Source organism: Neltuma alba, unplaced genomic scaffold (genome assembly GCF_004799145.2).
Source record: "Neltuma alba isolate B1F8T4 unplaced genomic scaffold, ASM479914v2 tig00008178_pilon, whole genome shotgun sequence".
NCBI lineage: Eukaryota > Viridiplantae > Streptophyta > Magnoliopsida > Fabales > Fabaceae > Neltuma > Neltuma alba.
The window spans coordinates 1,491-18,693 of record NW_021634963.1 but is presented as its reverse complement, the minus strand read 5'-3'; the positions used below and the strand labels follow the sequence as shown (position 1 = coordinate 18,693).

The window sequence follows — 17,203 nt, the reverse complement described above, 5'->3', positions numbered from 1 at the left end:
AGTGTTTGTTCTCATAGCATCCTTATTATGTTGATATGAGAAAATGTTTGACCAAGTCGTATTCTACATTCAGTCGGGGCAAACGTAATAAAAGGAAACCATATCGGCTATACATTGCCAGAATACCTTCCTTCCTTTAATTAGCTTCTTTTCCAGCTCTGCTTTGGCACGTAATCGCCTACGCCTCATAATTCCATGGTATTGCTTGGCATTAACGTAAACAAGCTCCTTTGCAATTTCCAACGGTAAGACCATTTGCGTGGTATGAACTCCTATACCATGAGAATGCACCTAACATAGTTCCCAACAAAAATGAAGAGAAGTCAGATTAAAGAAAAATCTTTTTCTGGTATGATCACTAAACAATAGAAAAGCCAGAAAAATCACACAGCCTAAGCTACAAAGTCTACAATAACATTAATATTAACTGTAAAATGATCATCTCTAAGCATCTAAACAAGGACAAAACCTAGGAGTAATTTTCAAGTATTTGATATTAGTTGTACTAACAAACACATTATAAGTTGAACTTTTACATTATTATATGATTGAATCTTTGAAAAACAAGTGTCTCCACATATAATATGTTCATTGAAAAACCTCAGCCCACGCCCAAGACACAGTGCCATGTGATGGAGGCTAAATGTGTGTTTTGTGGTGGCTATTCGTTTCCAGTGAGTTCTAGCCAAGTGTAAAGTGAATGGAACGGTTGTAACAATCGCTTTGCTAAAAGTTGAGATTCATCTTCACAACCTTCCCATAAAGGTTTTTGTGCAGCACGTAGCATGTCATAAAATGCTTGTGCATCAGGATTTGGCATCTCTTCAACACCTTTATTATAGTTATCCTTAAAACTCGGCCCAGCTGCATCCATCACCATGGTCTCATATTGACTTAATTGATCACCAAGTGGTCCACCTAGCATTGGAGACATGGGTGAATGATATTTTATACTTCTCTCACCATGACTAGTCCATATATAATAGTCTGGCATGAATCCATATTTATAAATATGTGTCTTCACCTCATCGAGAATGAGATATGGCCTACATCTACATTTCACACATGGACACCTAAGCTTCCCTGATTTTTGGCAATAAGGTGATTGCATTGCATAAGTAAGAAACTCCTCTACACCTTGCTCAAATTCTATTGTAACCCATTTAGTACACAGATCTATTCTATTGTACATCCATCTCTGATTTTCTGGGCCTTCCATTCTAAGAAAGAGGTGTGCAATAATAATATGTAAGAACTAGAGAAGACAAGTAATATATATGGCAAACAAATACACACACACACACATATATATATATATGAATAAGCAAAGTTAAATGTCAACATTTGTATATGAAGAAACTAGTAAGTTTTATTTAAGGACAACTCCTACCAAAGACAAGACTTGCTAAACAATCATTAACAGATAGCTTTGAAGTACCCAAACAAAACTAAAAAAGATTTTGAAAAATGTAAGAGATAGGAATGTATTGAGACTACCTACCAACAACAATCAAACAACATATATCAAGCTAGATAAAAAAACAAAACATTATACGTCAACCCAACTAACAGTTAAATGGTCACCTTACTTAAATAGTTCTACAACTTGTGTTTGGGTTGCCACTAGACCTCTAGCTAACTCTATCAAAGGAGCTGCTGTATCTCAAATTATTATAATCCAACCCTACACACACAATCAGGTCAACAAATTAAAACCAGAAAAAAAAAAACATTCACCAAGCAACCAAGCATTTCAATAATTGGTAAATATAATATAAATCAAGCACAAGCAACCAAGCATTTCAATAATTGGTAACTCTATACATAGACAATATATACGTACATCATAAGTCCCTTAATATTCTAAGCAACCAAGCATCTCATGTAATGACAGATTTTACATGTATTTGCCCAATTATGGCATTGCAAAAGTGATGTAAATCTGCATAATAGTTATGGAATGCTCAATCAGTAGGAAACTGTTTTGCTGTTTTAGGTAATAATGCTCATAATGTTTGAGGCTGAAATTATAGGCATTTTGGATCAGATGTTTGCAATCTTTTTAAGTTGTAATCTGCTAAGGGATTAACATCTCAGCTCTTGTTTGTTTCCTTTGGAATGATCAATGCATATAGTTGGGGCTAGGCCTGTAGTAATAACTCAAAATCATATTCTAATCTGATAGGATCTTTGACCATCCTAATGAAATGACATCCTAACAATATAAAATTAATAATACAATCAGGAAAAAAATTAGAAATCATTAAAGCTAATAAAACATAATAAATTAAAGAGCTAAAGTTTTAGTGTTGAAACTGCATGCATATTGAAAGAATTTTGTAAAAGTATAGGTTTAGTGTTGGAATTCAATTGATACATGTTAGTATCGATATACTGGTCCCCATGAGGTTCTCAATGAAGATTCCCCTGCTACAAGTATTTTTAATTTCTTTTAAATCATGATGAGTCTGATACATCATCTGCTTGCTAGATTAATAGTATTCTAGTATGTTTTGGCCATATCCAGGCAATACTCTTCATTTATATTTTACATTGACAGGCTCATCATAAATTACCAAATGCTTTGAAGCATTGCAACTATCAGAGTGAAATCTATATCAGCTTTACATGAGGGGGGATTTTTTTAGTTAGGTAATTGAATCTATAATGCAAATAAACAAACTAGGATGCTTTACACATGATTAACTTGCAACATTCTCATTTCATGAGTTTTACGTCAAGAGCAACCAAATGCTTGTGCCATCACCATTACACAACACTCATCCACCGACTATGATGAACGTAATATGGAAGCAACAACACAATTAGATGTTTGTACTTTGATAGCTCGAAGAATGAGCTTTCTTAGATAGAAGCCAATTCCAATAATACAACAATAAATATAAAATGAATAACCAAAAAAAGCAAATGAAAGCAAAAAGGCCCAATTTACAGAAGTTACGAATAAGGGTTGGGAATTACAGATGTTTGTATACAACAATAAATATAAAACGAATATAAAACTCCAATAAAAAAGCATATATATCAAAGACCAGTATACATTAAAGCTTGCCTAAATGTGTACCTCATTTTCCATCTCCCAGAATGTTGCAGAGAATCCAATCAACCAAATGAAGTGCTAATCCTTTGCAATGTCACTAGTCAAGGCAGTACTAAAAGGCAGTCACTTAGTACCAGTAGAAATATTTTCAACAAAACTAGAAGGGAGATCTGAACCTTGAAATAAAAAGTAACCCACAAATAAAATGAAATCTAAAAGGGAATCTGAACCAGAAGATGAAAACAAGAAATAGAATGCCAAGAAGCTACCCAGACGAATCTGAACGCTGACGATGAAAATAAAGGAGGCTGACAAAACGGAATAGAATCTAAACTTTGAAGAGGAGACCGAAGAATGTGAACGGACACAACAACGCAAACAGAAGGCCGACACTCTGAGTCTCAAAACCTGCACATTCAGGCGCGATTTGATCTGAGGAGGAGAAATGGAAGAAGAGTAGGAGTGGAGGATTGGAGGCGCCTTTACTGGACTGGCAGACGATGGTGAAGGGGTTTCATCAGAGAAATAAACCCTTAGGCATTGAGGAAACCCTTAGAAGTGGTCTGGCTCCTCCTCTTGCGATTCTTGTAATTTTTTAAAAGAAGAAAATTAGAAAAAAATCCTAAAGAGAGCAAATTTGTGATATTTGTGGAGGGAAAATGAATTTTGCCTTTGCAAACGGAGGGAACATGCGAATATTTTAGAGGGGCAAGATTTTTCACACACATATAGATATAAAATCTAATTAAATGTTTCTTCAGTAAAAAATTATAAAATAAAATTGTTATTATAGAAAATATACTTAGCATTAAAATGATAAATTAATTATTAAAATTATTCCTTTTAATTATAATACCTCTCTCTCACATATATTATCTCACTTTTAATTATATCACATCTGTCTCTCACACACTTTATCTCTCAGTACCTTCCCTCTCAACTTTCCCTCCTTTTTTTTACTAGCAATTTTTGCCATCTAAGCATGTAATTAGAGAAAATTAATACATACCTCAAAACCTAAATAGTAATAATAATATAGAAATACTGTCCAATAATGTTAAACTAATATCATACATATATATAGTGATATAAATATAAGATATATCAAGAAATAAGCATTAAAAAGAATATAATAATGTTAAAATAAAAAATATAAATATAAGACACTTCAATAATAAAGATTTAAACTGCAGTTTATTCAAAATATTTTTATCAAATTTAATACAAATATATTTGAAATCTTTGACAATAAAATATAGATATATTTAAATATGAAATTTACAAATTAAAATTAATCCACAGGATTATAATGATAGGGGCAGAATCTCTAACTTATATGTTACCAGGACGAAATTTTTTTTTTTTAAAGTAAAGTTGTCAAGCTTTTTAAGATATTCTAATCAAATATTTTTAGATCTAATAAGATTTTTCTTATTATAGTCTTAGAACTACTCTATAATCTCTAATTTTCTTTTCTAATTATCATTTCTCAATTTCAGGATGACTAAAAAGAAATTCAAAATATTTATAATTATTGTTTTAGACATTCAAGATATTGATTCTCTTTTTATACTTTACCATCCCCTCATTTATCTTAGATATTCTTATATATAATTTCATTATCAAATGAGCATTTACTATTACTGCAAGTTGCAAACGAGAATTAGGACACACACACACACACTATAGATTATATTTAATAACATGGGCCATCAGTTGAGTAATTCAGTCAAATAATGAAGCTAACCCAACATACTCGCTTTTGGATCTAAACTAACCTTGCCAAAACTTCTTTTGAACTTTCTTTTTTTCGAACAGATCAAGTATATGCAAATTGAGCTAAATTGACCTCGTTATTAGGTTTCCAGCTTAACTCTACAGTTTATGGCGCCCTTATTATTCATTCAATGAAAATAAGTCAATAAATAATATTTCAATATGTTGTTAAATAAGTTATCAATTAGGTAAAAGTTCAACATGTCTTTACGTTTTCCACATATCTCATCATATCTAAAGAAACTTTTCACATATCTTATCATATCTAAAGACACTTATTTGACACTAATGTTGAAAGAAAGAGCAGCAATCTGACAAAAAAATTAATCATATTGTAACAAGAAAATAAAATCATATTACGAATTATATTCAGATTTTTAATTTAAGTTCACAAGCTCAAAAAAATATAATCAATTTCAAAAAAGTGTCTAATAAGGATATCAATTTTCTTCTATTTCCCAACAGAAAATATGTATAAATAATTAAACTATTATATTTTTTATATATAGATATATAAATTGTTAAAATACATGTCTAAATAATTACACTATTATATTATATAAATTTTTCAAATTTTATAATCATAATGTAGAATTTTGTGAATTTCATGTTAGCGATGGATTTTGTGACAGAATTTTGTAACGGAAACAAATTCCGTCAGAAAATCTGTCACAAATACAAAATAGGAGTAGAAATTAGCGATGGAATTTAGCGACGGAAATATTCTGTTGCTAAGCCTATTTACTGACGGAATTTGCGACGGAACTATTCCGTCGCTAAAGTCCGTCGGAAATCCGTCCCAAATCCATCGAAAAAATTACCGACGGAATTTCCGTCGAAATTCCGTCAGAAATTAGTGACGGAAAATATTCCGTCGCTAATTCCGTTGGAAATTAGCGACGGAATTTTTTTCCGTCGCTAATTCCATCGACTATTTTTTTGTAGTGGGGTAATCATCTTTTCAGACTCTCGGGTTGTGAACAACAGGGCTAGATTACTATTTGGAAAAGGCATAAGAAAATACTGCATCAACTCTAGGGCTTCCATTGGTATCATGCTATAGTAGATATCCTCTTCTTCCTATCAAGAACACAAACTATGGATGCCAATTTTGATGACATAAATGAATAATGCTAATATATCTGCACCATTGTTTTTTTTTCCCGTTTATTTACGGTTACGACAATGAAATATCAACGAGGCATATTAGGACGGACGGGTGGCAGTAGTGGTAGAGAGAGTAAGATTCTTTGATGGTTCCTCGAGTTGTCAGAGCTTGCAATAGGGAGTCATTATAATTAATTTACGTCTCTTTGAGTGATATTGAATAATAGTAGCTATAACTTCATACTGCTAGTTCATGTTTTGTTTTTTTGGGGACTATCTATATCAGTTACTAATTATGAGACAATATCAGTGCCAAATACAATTAGACAAAGCACACAAAGATCCCATTTTTACCACTATTATTCCATGTATAGAAGCGACACACAAGATTATAAGCCATACATCTACCAACTATCTTGAACAAGCTAGTCCCACGACAATGCATCAGATGAATACACACACACGACATTATATTAACAGACACTAGACAATTAAATATACTTAATATGTGTGTTTCTCTATCCTGGCTTGCTAATAATAACCATGTACTTCATCTAGATTATAGGGTGCTAGAAGTACTGGAACTTTTGTGGTTGGCATCAATTTTCACCTCGGCTATCTTTGCAAGGAGAAGAAAGGGATAATAGGAAATATATCGAATAAATGGTACGGTTGAAGAGGAGGGCAGCAAGAGGAGGGCATACAAGAACACAACCATGAAGATCAAAACCACACTCAACACCAAAAATGTGGTAGACAACCAGCTTAGTTTGCTAACTACAAGATACACGCCTGCCAAAAATGTCAAGGATAAAGCCGTCAAAGAAATACCTAGAATTGGCATTGCGCACTTGAGAGCAAAAAGCATTAAATTCAGATCATCTAAACGAGCCCACATGAGAATTATAGTTGCAATAATAGCCCCAAATATAGAGGTTGTGAGGGAGAGAATGAACAAATGGAACATGACATGATTCAACATAATAGCTGTTCCTTGATCTACGTCACCCGGCATGGCAAACCCAGCAGCGAATTCTATCTTTGTATTGTCCGGTGTTGTCGAATTCTTTCTCTTCACTAGATAAAACTGTGTCATTTGAAAGCAACATGGTGGACGAAATAAAACTTCGAGGCGTACCAGCAGATTGCAATGCATTCCATGTAAGTCTCTGCAAACAAACACTTCCATTTTGGTTACAACATTAAATCTTTGAAAAAGAACTATGGTTTTGGGGGGCAAAAAACAAACAAACTGTAACTTGCCTGTGCGAGGGATGGACTTTTGTCATGCATTAGGTCAGCAATGTCTAGAGCAGTTTGATTTTCATGGTTAAGTATAGCAAGATTGGCTCTATTGTCCCAAGTCAAGGAATGTACAATTTTGGGCTACCAGTGTAGGGTGGCCAGATGTAAAGGAGTATTCCCATCATTATCCTTGTGATTTATCATAAACTCAAGCTTTGGATGTAGGAGGATGTACCTAACCATCTCATATTTTCCACTTTTAGCAGCAGCATGGAGCAAAGTTCGGCCATTTTTGTCAAGCATCTCTGTAGGATCTGGATAGTATTTTAGTAACTCTTCAACCACTCTGACATGACCTCCACTACATGCCAAATGAATGGGGAAGAAGCCATCGTTGTCCCTTTCCATGGTGCATGAAGAACATCTTTTTACCAAGAAGGAGACACCTCCCCATAGACACCGCCTGATGAAGAGGTAGGCTTCCTTCTTCATTTCTCAAGTGTATCCAATTTGGCTTTTTGCTCAGAATGGTTTGCAGCATAACTACATAGACCAGCAGTATAATCAAAACGATTTTTATTCAGTAAGAATGTTTTAGCAACATGCATGGTGAATAAATGAATGCATGATAAATGTGTGACAAGATATAGAATTACCCATATTTCTCTTGGTGAGTGTTGGAAGAAGGGGAGATTTTCCTTGAGGCTGGAGGTCATATTGGATGCAGATATCCAACAGTTGATCAACAACTTGCTTGCAACCAACCTCAATGGCCACATACAGCAATGATTTCCCTTTCCCGTTGATTGCAAATACAACTAAATTATTAACAATTTTCTTAAACTTAGCCTCCAACTCTGAATTGTCTCTTATAAAAGGATCTTCAAAAGCGTTGAAAATCAGAGCCCCAGCATGCGCATTAACCATAAATGCCTCGTGAAGAAAAGTGTTTCCTTGTTTATTCCGTAACAAGGTCAAAGACACCAAGAGCATCATCTGTAGAGTAGGTTGATCTTCATGATGAACATCTGTCTCACGTCTTGCCAAAATCAACCAAGTATTCAAGAGTTTTGAATGGTAGAGGCATGGCCTGCTCTTGCAGCAGCATGCAATGCAGTATCATAATTGCTGTTGGTCACTGCAAAAAGGTAGGGAGCTTGCTGAGCCACCTTCTCCACCATTGCATTATTTCCATGGGCGGCCGCTAAGTGTAGAACAGTATTTCCCAAAGGGGTGCGTTGTTTATAAATAGCATCGCCGGGTACAATGAAAACTCTATTTGGAGTGGAAACATCGGAACCCGTGGAAACATATGCAGCTGTAAGCAAGTTTAAATCTGTATTGGGTCCATGTTCTTGCACCACTAACTTGGGCTTCGAACCTGATGGTGAAAATCTCCCGGCCCTCCATAGTCGCATCGCTTTCATTTCAGCGTCCGAAATCGCTTGACGACAAACTTCATGCTCATGGAACGAGAACAGCAATTGTGGCAATATCTTCTGAAATGCTTGCCCTCTCTATTTGCGTCCATAGAGAACGACCTTAATAGTTACGGCAGATGGTTCGCTTGATGATGTGAAGACATAGCTCCAATTTGGAAAAAATGATGATACGTTTGATTGAACTAGTGTTTGAATCTCTGTGTATAGTATAAGAATTATTACTGGCAAAAAAGCCCAGTGAAGGAGTTCGACATACTGCTGTATATTTCAGTCTTAGGTTTGTGTGGCAGTGAGAAGAAAACATACCCTTGAAAGAAACCTGACATGTATACACACACACACATAGTTGTTTGCTTGCATATGAGTCTTTATGATTTCACTCTGACTGGTTATGAATGCAAAGCAAGAATATTGATTCGTTTTGAGTGATTATTGTAAAACAAGTACCAATAATATTTTCATTTTCAGTGCTTGTTCTTGAAAATGTTATCCCCAGCTCGGGTTCCGATCGGTCCTCTTGCATCTCAGGTAGAAGCCAAGTTACTCCATCTACAGTGCATGTTCTTGAATATGTTATCTCCAGCTCGGGTTCCGATCGGCCCTCTTGCATCTCAGGTAAAGGCCAAGTTACTCCATCTTCTCCTCAAATGGAAAAAATAAATAAATCAATTATATAAGTTAATAAACTTTGTGGATTAAGTTCCTCTAAAGTCGTTTTAGTATATAATAATATTTGTATGGATTTAATATATATTTTCTAAAAACATGTGCACTGTGTGATTAATTTATTTTGATTAAAAGTATAATTAAATTCAAAAAATTATATATACTCTAAATGTGTTAAACTTTAATCACATAAATTCTTCTTTCATTCACAGAGAAAATATATAAAATGACCCGTTTTCAGTAATAAAGGGAGAAGAAATAGAAATATAAATGATATATATTACTTTTTTGTTTCTATTTATAGAACACTAGAATATTTTTTTATTGTTAATATAAACTAGGGAAAATTGGAAATAAAAACCCCTGAATATGTAAAATTGTAATTTGGGATTCTAAATTTAAAAAATAGCAAATAAGGACCCGGTTTTACTTTTGGGTGAAATGTCTGAAATATCCCTCAATGAAATGACAAGTTGACTATGAGAAATGACAAGTTTACTTTAACGAATGACAATTTCAGTAGACCAAATCACAACTTGGCTGAGGATATGCCAAATGACGAGTTGACCATGAAAAATGACAAGTTCACTTTAGTGAATGACAACTTCAGTAGACCAAATCATAATTTGACTGACGGGCATTTTAGATATTTCACCAACATTTCATATTTGCAAAAGTGAGACTGGCTCCTTATTTGCTATTTTCTAAATTTGGGGTCCCAAATCTCAATTTTACATAATTAGGGTCTTCGTTTGTAATTTTTCCTATAAACTAACTTATTAAATTTATTATATGAATATATAATTTTACTTTTAATTTATTGTTATATATGTAAACTATTATTTTTTTCAAAAATATATATTAAATATGGGTAAAGTTGTAAAGTCATTAAATATTTAACAGAGTCATATAAGATTTAAAGTTTTCTCTTAGTTTCGATGAAATATGTTGGAAATATTTTATAAATAAGATCAAAAAAGAAATAATTGAGTTCCCAACAACAACTTATTTCATATATTTCATCCTCTAATTTTTTTAATAAAAATTTATTGCTAAAATTATATATTTATATATATATATATATGGGAAGTTTGAATTTTAATCCTAATAAAACATTTAATTAAATTGCAAATCTCTAATTAGTTAATATAAAGAAGCACATAACAAATATAGTCATGGAAGAAATTAACAATAATAGATTCAGAAAAAAAAATTAGGGGAAAATACATTTTAAAGGTAGTTGAAATACATATATTGAAAATCAGACCTATAAATTTAACAAATCCCTAATCCGTCTTTGGATTGAAATGGGATTTTAAAATGTAGGGTATTTTATCACATTTTTCTCTGCTTTTTTTTTTTTTAATTCAGCTGCATATGCCTGTGACCGGCTACCGTCTCTGTTGGCACAAAATGGTAGCACTAGTAGGCAAAGCTCTGGTAATGGCAACAACTTTACTCTAAAAATTTTATTATAAATAGTTAACTGGAATTTGTGAATTTGTAAATTAGACTAATTAATCTGTGAACCAATATAATAATTGAATAACAACAAATATTTATTGAAAATTGCAATTTTATTGCAAAAAATTTTGTTGTGAATAACTAATTAAGACTTGTGAATGGATAAATTAAAACAGTTAACAATTCACAAGTCTCTGTTAGTTACTCACAATTAAAGCTTTTATAATAAAGTTGCACTCCTCAATAAATATGTTTTGAATCACAAGATAAGTTTAGAAATCAATAAGTCTAATTTAATAATCAACAACATGTTATGAATATTATAACATGTGAATGTCCATCTCCTCTTCTTCCTCTTCCTCTTCCTCTCAACTTCATCATCAACTCCCACTACTTCCACTAGGCATTAATCTTCCACTACTCCATTACCTTTCCACTATACATTTAATCTTGTAACTCCCCCCACTCATATTCATATGGTTTATTGTCTACTATCTATCATTTAAGTACAAATGTAACTTATGTGTGAGACTATGCCTATAAATAAGGCATGTCATTGTATTGTGAGGCAAGTGAAGCAAGTGAAGGAATACAATATCATTCTCCTATTTTCTTGTCTACTTCTCTTCTCTAATCTACTTTCATTGTTGGTTAATTTCATAACACGTTATCAGCACAAGACTCTACCATCAGAGTTCATGACTCCTAGTTGATACACATTGAAGTTTTGTTCGTTGAATGAAGATAGTTTGATCGAAACAAATTGGTAAGATTTCTCCAATTTATTTAGAGGAAATGATGGTTTTGTATCTTAACCACATTGATTCATTGGCAACCGAATATTTTATTTATCGTATTGAGATATGAAAATTTTTATTTCTTACTTTTCTTATATTTTTATGATCCTACTATCCTTAATACTTCTTGATTTGCTATGAGGTTTATGTTTATCTATAAAATTACTATATATGATTATCATCTCTGATATTGGTTAATTGTTGTCTTGGAAAGTAGAATGTTAAACATATAAATGAATGGCTAATAGCCATTATATTCTTGATTTTGTGATTAGATGGCCAGAAGCCACATCACGTTTTGATGATTATTTGATAAAAGACCATCTTGTGGTAGTAACAGATGGCATGACAAGATTGTCACAATTTGATAATCTATATCAAAGTCCTGAAGATTGATGGTTTAAAAATTAAATGATACAAAAAAAACTTTGTAGTTCTGAAAATTTTGTTATAGTTGGAAGACTAATATTTGAGAAAATTGATGGTGTGCTATTGAAAGCAAGGAATATATCCGTAAGAGTGATAAAAAGTATGATCACATTGTATCAGTGGAACTGATAACTAAAAGGGCAATAATCTTTGGGCTTGATTATTAAATCATAACAGTAGAATTAGTAATAGCCCTATGATCAATATGATAAAATTATGAACAACTGTTATAATATGACCAGAAGTCATATAGACAAATATGTATCAATTCATTGAAAAGCAAATGTTAAGAAAAAATGGTTGTGGAATCAAAAAGACCATGTGATATTATGAAAATATCGAAGCTAATTCTAATGCCTGAAACAATAAGTTGTGAAGAAAGATAGATGCCCAAAGTATATATAAAAATAGAAAACATATAAGTATATGCCTAGAAGGCTATATGTATAATGTTTAATTTTTATCGGTCTTTAAATTTATTGTGATTTGTGAGAAACAAATGTTATAAGAATTTGATATTGTGATATTGATAAGTGTGTGATATAAAACTAAATAGATCAAATAGACTCAAAAGTTACTAGTTATATTTTGTTTATTTATATCTTATTTATATGATCTGATTCAATATTAGTTTTGAATATTTTAAATGTCTATAGTACCTTGATCAATATTGAGAAGTTTTGAACGTTAAGTCTTATTTGTACTTTACTTTTAAAAGTTCATTTTAAATGTTCTTCATCATTTTGTGTGTTCTCTATGTGTCTTGCAAGTTAAATCTTGATACTCATAATTATTTGTTATTATGTTAATAATATATTGAAATAGAGTTGTCTTTCATATTCCTCTTAAATTATATAGTTCTGAAGAACTAGATGTAATAGTATTAATATAGTTCCAGAAGAACTAATACTGATTTTTCTTTATGAGCAGACAAAGTATTGATAGTGAAAAATATGACCCATAGATCTATATCACAGCTTTGGTTCTCCAAAGAGTGTAAATGTTATAGTATAATTGGATCAAAGTTCGTAACTATATATGAACTAGGAAGTACTTGGGCTTCCAAGCAAAAGATAGGTTATTGGCTTTAACCTATTATATGCTAGCAACTGTTTATGAAATATATGAATAAAGGAATCATGTTTGAATGACTCAATCTTGAAGGAGAAAACTGTGAGAATACAAGTATGAGTTGATATTGGATATATTTTCATAAAATGATATCATCAATCATATATTATATTGAAAAATTTATTATTGGTAACGAAACATGGTACAGTAAACCAGAAGTTTACTGATATAATTAGATTTATTGTTGGCATGACTTGTTTGATCATCTTAAACTATATAATTATTGAAGATTATGTATTGATATCCATTGAAGAACCAGAAGATTCTTCCGAATAGCCAACATTTTTAAGAATTCGTATGTGCTGCTTGTTCTCAAAGAAAATTGATTATAAAATATCACTAGTTATGTTTTGTTTTTGAATGGATCACTATATTTCTGGAAATATATATGGGCCCATTTAGAAGCACATAAGCCATACAAGTATTCAATATTTGATAGATGTATCTATATAAAATGGTAAGATGTGTGATTGATATTAATTTGCAACCTGAAGTTTGCAAGATTATTTAGATAAATATTTCCAGACTATGTGATTCCCAAAACTTGATTTTAAAGATGCTAGTGAATTTATATATCAGGCTTTAAATGTTGAAAAGCCTGCTTAATGCCTCCGTGAATAGCTTGATCAATATTTATGAGAACAAATTTTTTCATTTTAGTGTTGGCATATTTGATTTAATAGAGTGCAGCACTTATAGACATCAAGGCAACAAAATTCTCCCAATAAAATTGGCTTTTGGTCAGGAGCCAGATATTTTTCATTTAAAAAATTGAAATGTGCAATATTTATTCCTACCAATCCACCACAATGCACATAGATGGATATTAAAAGAAAGTTGGGACATATGTTGGGTAAGAACCTCCTTCTTCTTGTTTGTCTCTAAATGGAACAAAACAATGTTCCTAAAAGAAGCAAATGGATTTAGGAGACTTATACTGCATAATTAGTTGACTGTTATTCGACAAAGTTTTCCTAACATGAGGGGGAGAAATTGAGTAGCTGGAAAAGAGAATGCATGGAATGCATTATTACTATCAAATACAGATCCTCATATATATATCAGTATGGACCAGAAGTTCATCAAAATTGCATTCATGAAATACTACAAAATATTTACTACTTGAATGAAAATTTTTAAATCTCTTATTCCAGCTGAAAATGCTCCAATTATTTTAAATATTAAGACATGCCAGAAGCATGAGAGGTTAATCGGTTCCAATATAAATATCTTGAATAAAGAGGAGCATACAACTTAGAAGTTGTATTGAGGAGGCATGTACTCTAGAAGAGTGTCAAGACATAACTAATTGTAAAACTCCAGAAGAGGTTCAGGTACCTGAAAAGGAAGAAAGAGATCTCAACAAGTTATGTCACAAAAGAAAAAATGGAACCGAAAAGGTAAAGTTGTCGACAATGATTTTCATAAGAATATCACGTGATAAAAAGAGGATCTTACATAGATCTATCATACAAAGTAGATATAAATTTGGCCAAGAAGAAAAGAAAAAGGAAAAAGATGTGATGAAAATATTATTTCGATATGTGAAAATGGGCCTGTAGTCCCAACACATATAAAGTTTCTATAGAATATATAGACGTTTATGTGAAAATATAGATTTTCACAAATGATTATGATGAGACATATTACTTTGTGGTGGATATAATTTTACATATTTGAATAGTCTGGCATTATGAAATGTGCCTGTTAGATATTATTATGACCCATGGATGAGGATCATTAATAGTGAAATTTACATGATAATCCTTGAAGGATAAAAAATATGCCAGGAGCATATATAAGAAAATCTTTCAGTATATAAAATATTATGAAGATTAAAATAATTTCAGTATGTATGATCCATTTTATAGTTTTGAATCAAAATATATGAAATTCCCTAAAGAATTTCACTTGCCAGAAGCATACAATTTAAGTTCTTGAGAACAATGATTAAGTTAAATAAGTTGCCAGAAGCAATCAGGGCGTATGTGGTATAACCGACTAAGTAAATATCGGTTGAAGAAATGATATAAAAATGATCCAATTTGCCCATGCATTTTTATGAAAAGATCTGAAAATGAGTTTGCTATATTGTTGTTTATGTTGATGACATATAATTATTAGAACTCCTGAAGAGCTTACAAAAGCTATGGATTGCTTAAAGAAAGAATTTGACATGAAGGACTTGGAAAGAACAAAGTTTTGCTTCGGATTGCAAATTGAATACTTGAGAAATGAAGATTTTTGTGTATCAAATAATTGATACAAGAAAGGCCTTAAAGTGTTTTTATATGGATAAATCATATCCATTATATACTTTGATGGTTGTGAGATTTGTGGAGGTGAATAAAGAACCTTATATATTTTGAGAAGGTGATGAAGAACTACTTGGTCCAGAAGTACCAAATCATAGGTCCAGAAGTACCATATCATATCTTATCAGTCATGCATGACGCACATATCATTTGCTGTTAACTTACTGGTAAGATATAGTTCTTCACCAAAGACATTGGAATAGAATTCTAGATTCTTTTCTGATTCACATGCTGGTAATTCCAAATAGAGTATTTATCTCACAATATCAAAAGATGGTGAAATATATATCTAGCAAATTCGTTCAAATAAAAATCTAGCAGATTTGTTCACCAAGTCACTTCCTATTACAATATTTGAAAAGTTTGTTCATGATATCGGATGTCACAGACTCAAGGATATCAATTGATGTTATCAAGAGGGGGAGTTAATACACGCTGTACTCTTTTTTCCTTGTCTATGGTTTTTTCCCACTGGGTTTTCCTAGCAAGGTTTTTAATGAGGCAGCATCAAATAGTGTATCAGTGAATGTGTACTCTTTTTCTTCTACTAGGTTTTTATCCCACAGGGTTTTTCCTAGTTGAAGTTTTTTAATGAGGCACATATCTTATATAATGGACATCCAAGGGGGAGTGTTATGAATATTATAACATGTGGATGTCCATCTCCTCTTCTTCCTCTTCCTCTTCCTCTTCCTCTCAACTTCATCATCAACTCCCACTACTTCCACTAGGCATTAATCTTCCACTACTCCATTACCTTTCCACTATGCCTTTAATCTTGTAACTCCCCCCACTCATATTCATGTGGTTTATTGTCCACTATCTATCATTAAGTACAATGTAACTTATGTGTGAGACTATGCCTATAAATAAGGCATGTCATTGTATTGTGAGGCAAGTGAAGCAAGTGAAGAAGAAATACAATATCATTCTCCTATTTTCTTGTCTACTTCTCTTCTTTAATCTACTTTCATTTGTGGTAATTTCATAACACAACAGAACTTTTACAATAAAATACCATCGGAACCGATGCTTCTATTGTCATTGCTGACGTGGCTTTGGGGAATAAAGGGGTTTTTATGTTTTTTTGGGGGGGGAGCTAAAATGGTAAATAGCCAAACATTATAAAACTTCATTTTGTACATTGATCCATCTGAATTATTTCATTTTGGTAAATTTGAATATTTCAGCTGCTCTTTAAAATGAAGCACTTACCACTGTTGATTCCATCTGCGCAATCAGTGATGAAACCCTTCAACTTTGACCGCTTCCTTTTTCCTTTTCTTTAATGCTGAAATTAGATAAGATAAATTACTAGGTCATCTCATAAAAACATACTTTATTTACAAAGCATTCTATAATTTTGTTATGAGAAGTCAAAAGAAAAATATGCAACATTGATAAGAATATATTAAATGTATTTTTAAAAATAAAGCTACACTATACAGGTACATAGATTTAATACCCATAGATATGGCTTACAAATGTGAAGTTTGCATGCATTTTAATCATAATAACATCAAAATCCCTCTACCAAGCATTCTGTTTTGGTAAGATAAATTACGCAACATTATGATAAGAATATTAAATGTATTTTTAAATAAGTAAAGCTTCATGCATGCATAAAAAAGCAGCGCACAAAGTAAACCGTGTCTATATAGTCTTTAAATGTGACTTCATTTTAATTTTAATTCTTGAAATTTTAAATGAGTGGTGTTGATTTGAAATTTTGGTCCTTGAAATCTTATTTCAGGGAAAAAAAAAAAAAAC

At 32.0% G+C, this 17,203-nt stretch overlaps 2 protein-coding genes and 1 long non-coding RNA gene across 4 annotated transcripts; all 3 read right to left on the bottom strand.

Moving 5' to 3' along the window:
* Positions 1-42: 42 nt before the first annotated feature.
* On the bottom strand, positions 43-3,328 carry LOC114753807 (uncharacterized). Of its 2 annotated transcripts, none has more exons than XR_003741054.1 (3): positions 3,086-3,328; positions 1,585-1,684; positions 43-291 (listed from the first exon to the last, which is right to left on the bottom strand). It is a non-coding gene; the product is annotated as an uncharacterized LOC114753807 (long non-coding RNA). The 2 variants fall into 2 exon arrangements; XR_003741053.1 differs by having other exon boundaries at positions 1,590-1,684.
* A 2,934-nt stretch (positions 3,329-6,262) lies between these two features.
* On the bottom strand, positions 6,263-8,617 carry LOC114753812 (protein ACCELERATED CELL DEATH 6-like). The gene is made up of 5 exons (XM_028942531.1): positions 8,266-8,617; positions 7,846-8,185; positions 7,335-7,683; positions 7,194-7,223; positions 6,263-7,113 (listed from the first exon to the last, which is right to left on the bottom strand). The coding sequence occupies exons 1-5, from the start codon at positions 8,614-8,616 to the stop codon at positions 6,504-6,506; spliced, it is 1,680 nt and encodes a 559-aa protein (XP_028798364.1). The 5' UTR covers position 8,617; the 3' UTR covers positions 6,263-6,503.
* A 71-nt stretch (positions 8,618-8,688) lies between these two features.
* LOC114753806 (uncharacterized) lies at positions 8,689-16,675 on the bottom strand. Its single transcript, XM_028942526.1, has 4 exons — positions 16,649-16,675; positions 9,079-9,267; positions 8,889-8,950; positions 8,689-8,784 (listed from the first exon to the last, which is right to left on the bottom strand). The coding sequence occupies exons 2-4, from the start codon at positions 9,239-9,241 to the stop codon at positions 8,707-8,709; spliced, it is 303 nt and encodes a 100-aa protein (XP_028798359.1). The 5' UTR covers positions 9,242-9,267; positions 16,649-16,675; the 3' UTR covers positions 8,689-8,706.
* Positions 16,676-17,203: the final 528 nt, after the last annotated feature.